At 35.6% G+C, this 13,104-nt stretch overlaps 1 protein-coding gene across 1 annotated transcript in view; it reads right to left on the bottom strand.

Annotated features, from left to right (window-relative positions):
- CFAP44 (cilia and flagella associated protein 44) overlaps positions 1 to 13,104 on the bottom strand; it is a 109,359-nt gene that overhangs the window by 39,358 nt on the left and 56,897 nt on the right. The window contains exons 19-23 of the mRNA XM_007107958.3: positions 9,527 to 9,582; positions 9,201 to 9,363; positions 7,578 to 7,708; positions 4,227 to 4,423; positions 1,366 to 1,540 (exon numbers count right to left, since the gene is read on the bottom strand). Of these exons, the coding sequence (XP_007108020.2) occupies positions 1,366 to 1,540; positions 4,227 to 4,423; positions 7,578 to 7,708; positions 9,201 to 9,363; positions 9,527 to 9,582 (722 nt within the window). The remainder of the gene's footprint in view (positions 1 to 1,365; positions 1,541 to 4,226; positions 4,424 to 7,577; positions 7,709 to 9,200; positions 9,364 to 9,526; positions 9,583 to 13,104) is intronic.

The raw sequence follows: 13,104 nt of genomic DNA, 5'->3' as shown, positions 1-13,104 counted from the left end.
ACAATACCATTTACAATTGACCCCAAAAGTGAAATATCTGTGTGTAAATCTAACAAGATATATATAGGACTTTTATATTGAAAACAAAACACTGATGAAATCAAAGGAGACCTAAGTAAATTTAGAGTCATACTGTATCCATGGATTAGAAGACAACATAATAAATACGTCAATTCTCCCCAAACTGATATACAGGATTAATATAAGTCCTAAAGAATTTCAGCAAGATTTTTTTGAGATAAATATATGATTTATATGGAAAGGCAAAATAACTAGAATGGCTAAAATAATTTTGAAAAAGAAGAATAAGATGAAAGGAATCAGTTTACCCAATTTCAAGACTTATTACATAGCTACAGTAATCAAGACACTACGGTATTGGCAAAGGGATAGACATATAGATTAATGGAACAGAAAGCGAACCCAGAAATAGACCCACACAAATATGCCTAAATAATTTTTGACAAAGGTGCAAAAGCAATTCAATGGAGGAAAGAGAGACTTTTCAACAAGTGGTGTTAGAGCAATTAGTCATCCACAGGCAAAAAAAAAAAAAGATGAAATTACATCTAAATCCCACATTTTACACATCTTACACAAAAATGAACACCAAAATGGATCACAGACTTAAATGTAAAATGTAAAACTATAAAACCTTCAGAAGAAAAATAGGAGAAAATCTTTGGGACCTATGGCTAGGCAGAGTTCTTAGACCTGATACCCAAAACAAGATTCATAGGGAAAAAAAATCATAAAATTTTCCTCAACATAATTAAAAACTTTTGCTCTGAAAAAGATCCTGTTAAGGGAATAAAAAGACAAGCCACAGACTAAGAGAAAATATTTGCAAATAAAATATCCAACACAGTACTCATGTCTAGAATATACAAAGAACTCTCAAAAGTCAACAGTACAAGATAAACACTGTTATCTGAACATGAGCAAAAGACATGAAGAGATATTTAACCAAAGATATAAAGGTGGAAAACAAATAAATGAAAAGATGTGCTTGTTAAATGAAAGTACCTTTAGAGACCTAAAGATGAAGACCCAAACTATAAGATGTTAGAAGAACGTACAGGAGTAATATCTTCTTAAAGTTGGGATAGAAAAGAATTTCTTAATTCTTAAAAATCACTGAATATATTAGTAAAATGAAATTCCTAGACCTGAAACTCAAGGTGTCACTGAAGGTCCACCACAGTATCACCACCCTGAAAGATCCACCTAACCTGACTTTAATATCTCTATCGGTTTCTATTTCTTTTAGTTCTTTATTTAAATACCAATGTCAATAAATGCAAAGATTTTAAAAGATATTTTGAGACTCATTAAAACAAAAGATTTCAGGTAAAAAAAACTTACATTTCCTCCCATTCTTTTTTTCGCTGCTGAATTTTCAGTTGGGCCCTTTCAGCCTTTAATATAAGTTTCCTTGTTTTCTCAATTTGACTTTCCACCATAATTTCACTTAGGGTTTTAGGCCGAAATTTCTTCCCTTTTTCTATGATTGATTCTTCTGGCACACTAATACTCCCACCTGTACAGAGAGTCAACATTTATTTTCAATTTTTTTGAAACATCAAAATAAAACTTTCATATATTGTTTTTAACCTGCCACATTTTAAAAATCCAATATAATGAATCTGTAATATATATTATAATCCGCAGTATATAGTAAGCAACCACCATGAATTAAATCCCATAAGTATTTTAGAATACCAAAATAAAGAGATCTAAATCACAAGTTTTGCTCCTCCGAACCTTATTAAAAAGTTGGTGAGATAACAATTAGAGAACAAGATAATGAATAACAGACCACTGACAGATATTGGGAAGCAGGGAAAGAGTGTCTGTAACATGATGATGGGGGAAGGCAAAAGCAAATGAGTCCTATTTGACATGTATAATTTGAGGTGACATATACCAACTGCAGTGGTCTGTGACCAATCAAAAAACTGGTCAGAAACACACAAATCTAGAATTTAAAAATTATGGGCTTTATCACAGACACATGAAAAAATGCTCAACATCACTAGTCATCAGGGAAATACAAAGCAAAACCACAAGGAGATATCACCTCACACCTGTCAGAATTGCTGTTATCAAAAAGATGACAAATAACAAGTGTTGGTGAGGAGACAGAGAAAAGGAAACCTTTGTGCACTGCTGGTAGGAATGTAAATTAGTGCTGCCACGATAGAAAACAGTATGGGGTTTCCTCAAAAATTAAAAATAGAACTACCATATGACCCAGGAATTCCACTTCCGGATATTTTTCCAAAGGAAAAAAACCCCACTAATTCAAAAAATAAATGTGCCCCTAAGTTCTCTGCAGCATTATTTACAATAGCCAAGATATGGAAGCAACCTAAGTGTCCATCGATAGGTGAACAGATAAAGAAGATGTGGTATACATATGCATATTATACACACACACAATGGAATATTACTCAGCCATAAAAAAAAATCTTGCCATTTGTGACAACATGGATGACCTAGAGGGTATTAGACTGAAATAAGTCAGACGGAGAAAGACAAATACTGCATTTCTCTTATATGTGGAATCTAACAAAACAAAACAAATGAACAAATATAACAAAACAGAAACAGACTCACAGATACAGAAAACAAACAGCTGGTTGCCAGAGGGGAGGGGGTGGGGGGATGAAATAGGTGAGGGAGATTAAGAGGTACAAACTTCCAGTTATAAAATAAATGAGTTGGGGGATGAAATGTACAGCATAGGAAACACAGTCAATAATGTAATAATAATTTTGTATGGTAACAGATGATAACTAGACTTATCATGGTGATCATTCTGCAATGTATAGAAATATGGAATCACTATGTTGCATACGTAGAACTAACAATTTTGTAGGTCAATTACACTTCTATAACAATTAATTAATTAAAATAATTGATTTTATCAGTTATAAGTCTCTACTGGGGGAATTACTCTATTTATGTTCAAGTTGCATAGAGATATACTTTGGATATACACAAAAAAAGTTAAATAATATGGATGGTCATATAGTTATAAGCTACCATTTCATTTCATATTTCAAATATATGGCACCATGGAAAAATAATAGTTTAATGTGGCCTGAGTGGCCACAGAAAGGCTTTATAGTAAAAGTGTAATTTGTATATATAAAATAGATAACCAACAAGGTCCTACTGTATAGCACAGGGAACTATACTCAATATTTTGTAATAACCAATAAGGGAAAAGAATCTGATAAAGAATATAACAATCACTGGGCTTCCCTGGTGGCGCAGTGGTTGAGAATCTGCCTGCCAATGCACAGAAATGAAGACCCAACACAGCCAAAATAAATAAATAAATTTATTTTTTAAAAAAAAAGAATATAACAATCACTGTGCTGTACACCTGAAACTAACACAACATTGTAAATCAACTATACTTCAATTTAAAAAATAAAAGTATAATTTGATCTGGATCCCCAAGGACTGGGGAGAATTCAGAGAGGAGAGGGGTGAATTGGTCACTCCATCAGGAACCTGGATGTGGAAGTTTCAGACATAATTAGGAAGAAGCAGGCAGGACAATAAGCTAAACGTGCCAATCACGCAGTATGAGGATGCGCTATTGGAAAAAAATTAGGGATATTGTAGAAGGATTAAATATGGGGATAATGGTTTCAGATTTTATCCTAGAGGCAGAAAGAAGCCATTAAAGGTTTCTCAACGAAGAGAGTGAACCAGTATTAAGGTCAGTACTGTATCCTGGGCACTAGTCTAGATCTGGCCAGGCTACAGTGACCTTTATCCTTGACTGGGCTCTGCAAGCCATTCCCAGAATTCCTGTCTTCCTCCTACTCACCTGCAGTCACCCTGCAGGCAGTCACAAGAGGCAGGGTGCAGGGATTAGAGGCACTATTTTCACATCTGTATTCTCAGCTCATCACTCTGTTTAAAGCATACGCTCTTGGAAAAGAGTGTGAAATGCTGTGCTCTAGCCCTACCCTCTGGGATGGGGCCCCGGAATCTGGGAACAAACACTGCCTAGGAAAACTAGCATCTGGGGAAATCCCAGATTTAAGAACAGCTGGACGTGGGAAGTAAGAAATCCGCAGCACCAGGTGCTCTCATCCACTCTCAGTCACATGACTGGGAGTCAAAGGTTCTGCTCACAAAAAGATAATTCAACTTTGAAATTTTAATAAATACGGATGTAAAAGCCTTCTTGTCATTTAGGTTACCTGTATCTCTCTGACTGTCCTTTCTTCCAGTTCCTTCTTTTTCAAACCTCTCAAATTTGCTCGCTCTTCTCTCTGATTGACTTGGCCGTTTGGATTTGGAGTATTTAGAGGGCTTCACAAGCCTATAGGAGGATATCTTGTGATCACTTTGTATGGCATGAACCACAATAGTATCGCTTTCCAATGAACCACGAAATCTGAAGGAAAAAAAAAAAGTATTTGCAATCATCACCATTTTAATCATTCTGCATGATTATTACACAATAAAATAAGATCACAATGTACTATGCTGATAAATGATACCACTATATCACGCTGGATCCAAAATTCAACCATGCATATACCAACCCAACAAGGATGCAGTGGAAGTTGAATAGGACTTGGTTAAAGAGCAAGTAGAATTTTCTTCTTAATGAAAATACTAAACATCTCATTATAAACAGTATAATACCATTGTTTTGATAGTATGAAGAGTCAAAATTTTTCAGACGGACTGCAATTTAAAGGTAAATGGATTATATCGAACTCTGAGGAAATGTAATTCATCTTCCTGTCTATTATCTCATTTATCATATATAATATTTCATATACTACATATATAATAGATAACAGGTGATGATACATGTATGTACATATTACCCTATTTGTCTGTATAAAAAACATTAAGCTCAGGAATCTTTACTACTCTCCAGTTCAACTTTCTCTTATAGCTTACAGACATCTATCTTTTAAAAGTTCTTCATCAATTTAATTGTTGTTATTTTTTGCTGGTTCACATTTCCTCATCTTTTATGTCTAAGTTGATTTATAGATTCAACATAATTTCAATCAAAATCCTAGGTTTTGTCGTGAAAGTTGACAAACTTATGCTGTGCAAAGGACCTAAGCAATACTGAAGGTGAAGAACAATCCAGAGGGTTCATAATATCAGATGTCAAGAATAATTAAGGTCTTGTGACACTAGCACAAAAACAGACAGGCCAATGGAATAAAATGAAGAGTTTAGAAACAGACCCACATATATGTGGTTACCGGATTTTTGACAAAAGCATCACTACAGTCTAGTAAGGAAAGGATGGTCTTTTCAGTGAATAACAGTGGGCCAATTGAATATCCATATAGAAACAAAAGACACTTGATCTCTATCTTACACCACCCACAAAAATTACCCAAGGTAGATAATGGCAAAACAGTAGAGCTTCTAGAAGAAAACGGAGAATTATTTCATGAATTGGGAATAGGCAAAGATTCCTTAACTACAACATAAAAGCACTAACCATAAAAAGTTAGTGAAAATATTGATAAATTGCAAAGGAAAACATTGATAAACTAAACTTTATTAAAATTAAAAACTTCTGTTCAAAAAGACACTACAATGAGGATGAAAAGACAAGCCACAGAGTAGAGCAAGATATTTTACATGCATGCATACACACAGATATGTCATATATACATGTGTCATGTGTATGACGAGACTCATCCAGAATATATAACTCCCACAACCCAATTTTTAAATGAACAAAAGACTTGAGCAAACCCCTAACAAAAGAGAATATAAAAATAACCAATAAGTATAGGAAAAGGAACTGAAAATCGTCACTCATCTGGAAAATGCCTATTTAAGTCACACTGAGACACAACTACAGGATAGCTGAAATTTAAAGAACTGACAATGCCCAAGGATGGCAAGCATGAGTGTTATGGGTTGAACTGTGTCCCCCAAAAAGAATATGAAGTCCTAACCCCCCAGGTACCTCAGAATATGACCTTATCTGGAAATAAGGTCTTAACAGAGGTAATCAAGTTAAAATGAGATCATTAGGATGGATCCTAATCCAACATGACTGATGTCCTCATAAAAGGAGAAAAGCTGGGCAAGCACAGAGGCAATATTATATGAAGAGACACAGAGAGAACACCATGTGAAGACAGAGGATTTAGAGTGATGCATCTACAAGCTAAGAAACACCAAAGATTGCTGGCCAAGCCACCAGAAGCTCAGAAAAAGGCATGGAACAGATTCTCCCTCCCAGCTCTCAAAAGAAACCAATTTAGTCAACACTTCGATTTTGGACTTCCGGTCCCCAGAATTATCAGATAATAAATGTCTGTTATTGTAAGCCAGCCTGTCTGTGGTACTTTGTTATGGAAGCCCTAGAAAATGAATACAATGGGAATCAATTGGAATTCTCATACATTGATGATCAGAGTATAAATAAATTGAGCCATTTTGGAGAACTGTTTGTCAGTGTCTAATAAAGCTAAACATGCTTAGAACCTACGGTCTAGCAGTTCCATTCCTGATTATATAGCAAACAGAAATAAGTGCTTATGTCCACCAACAGACATGCACAAGAATGTCAGCATTATTCATCAAAGCCAAAAAATAGGAACAACTCAAATATCAGTAGTTAAATGGATTAATAAATTGTGGTATAACCACTTAATAGAATATTACAAAGCAATGAAAATGAATGAAGTACTGCTACCTGCATTAACATGGGTAATCTTAGGCATGATACTGAATAAAGAAGCCAGATACAAAATCGTTCATACTGCAGCTTTCCATGTATATGAAGTTCACAGACACAACTAGTCTATGGTGATAAACATTCATCTTTGGAGAGTAAAAATTTATCGGGAGGAGGCCACGAGGGAAATTTCTGGAGTGTTATAAAAGTTCTTTTATTTTTTAAATTTTTTTGTATTTTTATTTCTTTTTTTGGCTGCGTTGGGTCTTCATTGCTGTGCTTAGGCTTTCTCTAGTTGTGGCAAGCGGGGGCTATTCTTCGTTGCGGTGAACAGTCTTCTCATTGCGGTGGCTTCTCTTGTTGTGGAGCACCGGCTCTAGGCACGCAGGCTCAGTTGTGGCTCGTGAGCTCTAGAGTGCAGGCTCAGTAGTTGTGGCACGCAGGCTCAGTAGTTGTGGCGCACAGGCTTAGTTGCTCCGTGGCATGTGTGATTTTCCCGGACAAGGGCTCGAACCCGTGTCCCCTGCATTGGCAGGTGGATTCTTAACCACTGTGCCACCAGGGAAGCCCCCTTGGCTCTATTTTAATTTTGATTTTCTAATATATACATGCTCATGTGTTAATTAGTTATAAAATAAATAGTTTGTTAAAAACCGAAAGTAAATATGTATGACATAATTTGGTTTGCAAAAAATTTCGCAGACTTAAACTAGGGAAGAGTGAGCTCAGGAAATCAGTAGCAGTGACAGGAGGATTCCTTGAGATTTTAGGAGTTAGTAGGCACTTCAGTAGACCTCTCACTTCAATAAAGCCACTGGAAACTACTTTCTTCAAATATATGCTCTCAAACATCTTAACTTGCAGGAAATATGGATCCTACCTATTCTGTAGCTTCATTAGGCCAAGTTGGTGTTTCTCTTTTTCCCAAGCTAATTCCTTTTCCACTCGTTGAATTTTATTAGCTGTTTTCCTGTCAATCTCAGCACGAATTTTGGAATCTAGATCAAAATCCTGCAGATAAATAGATTTGTTCATCAAAATGGGTACCTTTATCAATGGACTTTATCAATCCTATTTCATACATAAATACAGATTTTTAAGGTTTGTCCTCAATTTTATGCCACATCATAACTGTCTCCTAAGTATCATAAACTCTCTCATTCTAGAAAAAAACAACATACTTTTGATTTTACTGTCACAAAATATGGAGAAAAGTTCCCAGAAATAATTAACAATGATGAAAATACAGTTACATATTAAAAGGTTTTTCCCACAATAAAAACAATGAATGCTAACAGAATATTTGGAGAGTTTAAACAGTTTAAAAAAAAAGAAAAAGAGGAACTTTCTCCACCCCAGAATAACTACTATTACATAACCAGCTGGGCATGGGGTAAAAGTTCATGGCACTTGATCATTAGCTGAACCTTCCCTCCCATGTGACCCCCACCTAGGAAAGACAGTAATGTCTTTGGTGTCTTCCTGATATAACCAAGTTCTGGTTGAATATCCTTCACCAAAGGGGCCATTTTCCCCATAAGGATACTTAGGGGCCTTGTGTTTCTTTCCTTCACCCCTGGAAAAATATCAAGGCCTTCATTCACACTGAATTGAAAGTAATTATTCTTTCCAGGTGTGTTAGTGCTTTAAATAATGGTGTATGTAAAATGCTTAGCCACAGAACTTACCTCAGTTGTTCTTTATTTTGAATTATGTACCCATATCCTGCAAGTGTCAACACTTTTCTTAGTAAAATAACATCTTTTAACCATTATAAATTGGTCTTTTAACCAATATAATGAGTTAATATTATGATTTCACCACAGTTTTTTTTAATATGAAATTGGCTAAGTGCTTCTGGAATTATAGGACTGGGTAACCTATGGGTATAGTCAGGATAATAAATTCTGAGCTTTTATTTGATTAGGCTCTTGACAGTAATTCCATTTAAGATAATGTAAAAAAAAATGAGGAAAAAAAGTTATCACTAGGAGGTAGATGGGGCTTTGCAACAAGTCACAGAAGAAAAAAAATTAATACAATATTAGCTTAAACAATTTGGTGATTGTCCCCATAGCTACAACTATACTAAGTCATCTTTTAGAAACTTTGTGGATGAACCAGGTACTACCTTTTCAACAGAGTTGATGAATTATGGAAAAGGAACCACAGAGAATCAAATTATATAGTATGTTCCTATCCAACAGTTAAATATCTTGGCTAGGTATGGTAAGGATTGATAACCAGATTCAAACTTATATCTTATTACCAAAAAAATGTGAAGTAGCTAAATCCAGAAGTAAACTGTGTAAAGAGGCTCATCTACATCCAAACCAAGTTGCATGACAAGTTCTACAGTAGTTTAGTTGCTGCCAACACATTGACCGACCAGACAAGGGAAATTTAAAGATGGTTTTAAGTGTTCCTACTTGTTGGCAAAAGAGCAGCCTCAATTCAGAAACAGCATATGTTAAAAGTAAAATCAAATTTATTTTAGGCTTACTGTCCGTTTAAACTGCATATGTTTTGGTAATTCTTCATTCATCTGTAGTAGTTTCTGTAATTGAATCCTTAAAGCTTTGATTCGTTCTCTCTTCTCAGCCTTGATTTCTTCCCCTTCTTTCATTAACTTGTCATGTTCTCTTTTTCTTCTGGCATTCTCGATACTGAAAACAGAAATTTTAAAAGGTAACAGGTTAAAGATAGAGAAACAGCAGAGAAAATTAGTATTTAATAATTTGGAAATTCATTTAACTTGGTCAGCTTTGGTAAAATGGTGTGTTTTGCAAAAGCCCAGTCCTATTAGGTATTGATCAAAAATTCCCATACCTGTAGGCTTTAGGATCTTCAATATCTTCTGGAATTGGCTCTGTTTCTATTCCAAACTGTAGGAAAGGGAGTAAAAGCTTAGCTCCTTTAAATTGCATATATACCTTAAAATAACTAATAAGTAGTAAATTGAGGGGTTTTCTCTGCTAATTTCTAACAACTGTAGGCCTGGAAAGTATTGTCACAAAAAATAAACTAGGGAAAAAAACTTATTTGTTTCTACTTCATTTAAAGAGGTATGTAGAAAAAGAAAATCACAAGTATGCAAAATGTTAATATCACCATATTCCCCTCCAAAATACGAATTAGTAATATTCATGTGTTACTAACAAAAAATACACCAAAAAAATATCCTCTAGGTCATTTAAAGTACTTTTTTTTCTAGCATTTTCCTTTCATACATGCTTTGATTCCCACCACAATACCTCATGTGTATACAAGGGAAAAGTTTATGTATATTTTTTAAATTTTAAGTGTTTCACTTGATCTTATCACAGATATTCAGTGAGAAATACACAGAATAATATAATCCCTCTCCTTGAGAAAGAAAGATATGAAATCAGAAATATGACTCTCCCTTTAGAAAGGAAATAGTTTAAATTAAGAAGTACTATGAAGTAAATCACTTAGAAGTACTTTGTTTATTCAGGTGCTGTGCTGAAAAATGTCTTAGGCTGTTAAAGAAGAGGATTTATAACCCAGTGAATGAAACAAAAAGTCCTAGTTTTCTAGCTAACCAGGTCTTAAGTAAAACTGAACTTATTTTCTATTCTCTTCATAGCACATAGGTCTCTGTTTGGCTGTCACTTTTTGTAAAGAAATAAAGATTCTCTTTTGATCAAGTTGTTTTATTACAGTACTAGTCTTTATACACATAAAATATAAATCTACATTTATGTAAGACAAGGTTTATGACTTTCATAAAGTGAAGTCATAAAACATGACCAATGTAAGAGACAAGTGATGGCTAATACATTTTAGTTACTATTACTCACTTAGGACACAACTTGACTGAACTTTGTTCTTTTATTGCCCAGAGTTAAGCCCCTTGCTTCTCCAACACCAGTTACGATTTCCTGGATTTGATATTGATATCAGCCAACTCTCTCCTGACCTCAGCTGTTTACAATAAATTTGAGTTAAACAAAGGTGCTTCCAAAGAGTTCCAAAACACCTGCCAATTGTTCTCAATCCTGACTGCACTCTAGAACCACGGGGGCTGGGGAGAGGGGTGAGTTTTACAAAATACAGATGGTCCCTTACTTACAACGGTCAACTTGACGACTTTGCATTTGGTAGAAAGCATACTTCAAGTTTGGAATTTTGACCTTTTCCTAGCTAGGGACATGTGGTAGATCCTCTCTTGTGATGCTGGGCAGCTGCTGCAGCCACAGCTCCCAGGCAGCCACATGATCATGAGGGTCAACAACCGGTACCCACACAACTATTCTGTTTCTCACTTTCAGTACAGTACTCAACAAATTATGAGATAGTCAACACTTTGTCATAAAATAGGCTTTGTGGTAGATGATTTTGCCCAACTGTAGGCTAATGCAAGTGTTCTGAGCACGTTTAAGGTAGGCTGGGCTAAGCTGTGGTGTTTAGCAGGTTAGGTGTATTAAATGCATTTTTAACTTATGGTATTTTCAACTTCTGATGGGTTTACCAGGGCACAATCCCATCGTATCTTAAGTTGAAGAAGATCTGTACTGATGCCTGGGCCTCACTTTCCGAGGTTCTGATTTAACTGCTCGGGCATCTATGGTTTGAAGAGCTCCCCTGTGATTCTAAAATACAGTAAGAACCTCAGACCTATGCAGAGCTTAGTTTTTTATTTTGTTTATTCAATTCTTTCTGATTTTGCCTTCTAAAAAGCAGAGGCTGCTTCAGTGACTTCAGAAATATTGATTGCAGTCATAAATAAAAGGAGACCATTATACAAATGTGGAATGGATTTTTTCTATCCCATATGGGTTTCCATAGAGAGTTGGCACTAAGTAGAAAGATAAAGAATTTCTTCTTGTTCATACACCTTCCCTTCTGGAAAATTCCTCTTCCTTAGCTTGACCTCATTAGACAACAGTTCATTCTCCAAATTTTGCTGCTATTTATAGAAATGAAAATTTACCTGCTCAAATCTTCCCTACATTCTTTGCATATTCTTTTGAAGCAGGATACCTGTTAAATAGGAAGCCAACGTGTTCACAGGAATTTTAACTTTGGTCTAATACAATTCCTTATTCTTTAGAAGCAATTCTAACAGTTATTAGTCATTTTATCCAAAGGAACCATTTTTTTTCTTTTTTTTATTGGAGTATAATTGTTTTACAATGTTGTGTTAGTTTCTGCTGTACAACAAAGTAAATCAGCTATATGTATACATAGATTCCCTCCCTCTTGGACCTCCCTCCCACTCTTCTCCCCCATCCAGGTCATTACAGAGCACAGAGCTGAGCTCCCTGTGCTATACAGCAGGTTCCCACTAGCTATCTATTTTACACATGGTAGCGTACATATGTGAATCCTAATCTCCCATTTCATCCCACCCTCCCCATCCCCCTCTGTGTGCACATGTCTGTTCTCTACATCCTTGTCTCTATTCCTGCCCTGGAAATAGGTTCATCTGTACCATTTTTCTAGATTCCACATATATGCATTAATATACAATATTTGTTTTTCTCTTTCTGACTTACTTCACTCCATATGACAGACTCTAGGTCCATCCACATCTCTACAAATGACCCAATTTCATTCCTTTTTATGGCTGAGTAATATTCCATTGTATATATGTATCACATCTTCTTTATCCATTTATCTGTTGTTGGACATTTAGGTTATTTCCATGTCCTGGATATTGTAAATAGTGTTGCAATGAACATTGGGGTACATGTGTTCTTTTGAATTATGTTTTTCTCAGGGTATATGTCCAGTACTGGGCTTTCTGGGTAATATGGTAGTTCTATTTTTAGTTTAAGGAACATCCATACTGTTCTCCATAGTGACTGTATCAATTTACATTCCCACCAACAGTGCACGAGGGTTCCCTTTTCTCCACACCCCCTCCAGCATTTATTGTTTGTAGATTTTTTGACAATAGCCATTCTGACTGGTGTGAGGTGATACCTCATTGTAGTTTTGATTTGCATGTCTCTAATAATTAGTGATGTTGAGCAGCTTTTCATGTGCTCTTGGCCATCTCTATGTCTTCTTTGGAGAAACGTCTATTTAGGTCTTCTGCCCGTTTTTTTATTATATTTTTTTTGATATTGAGCTCCATGAGCTGTTTGTATATTTTGGAGATTAATCCTTTGTCCGTTGCTTCATTTGCAAATATTTTCTCCCATTCTGAGAGCTGTCTTTTCATCTTGTTTATGGTTTCCTTTGCTGTGCAAAAGCTTTTAAGTTTCATTAGGTCCCATTTGTTTATTTTTGTTTTTATTTTCAATACTCTAGGAGGTGGGTCAAAAAAGATCATGCTGGGGCTTCCCTGGTGGCGCAGCGGTTGCGCGTCCGCCTGACGATGCAGGGGAACCGGGTTCGCGCCCCGGTATGGGAGGATCCCACATGCCGCGGAGCGG

This window comes from Physeter macrocephalus, chromosome 1 (assembly GCF_002837175.3).
Source record: "Physeter macrocephalus isolate SW-GA chromosome 1, ASM283717v5, whole genome shotgun sequence".
Lineage (NCBI taxonomy): Eukaryota > Metazoa > Chordata > Mammalia > Artiodactyla > Physeteridae > Physeter > Physeter macrocephalus.
This window is presented reverse-complemented; position numbering and strand designations above follow the sequence as displayed.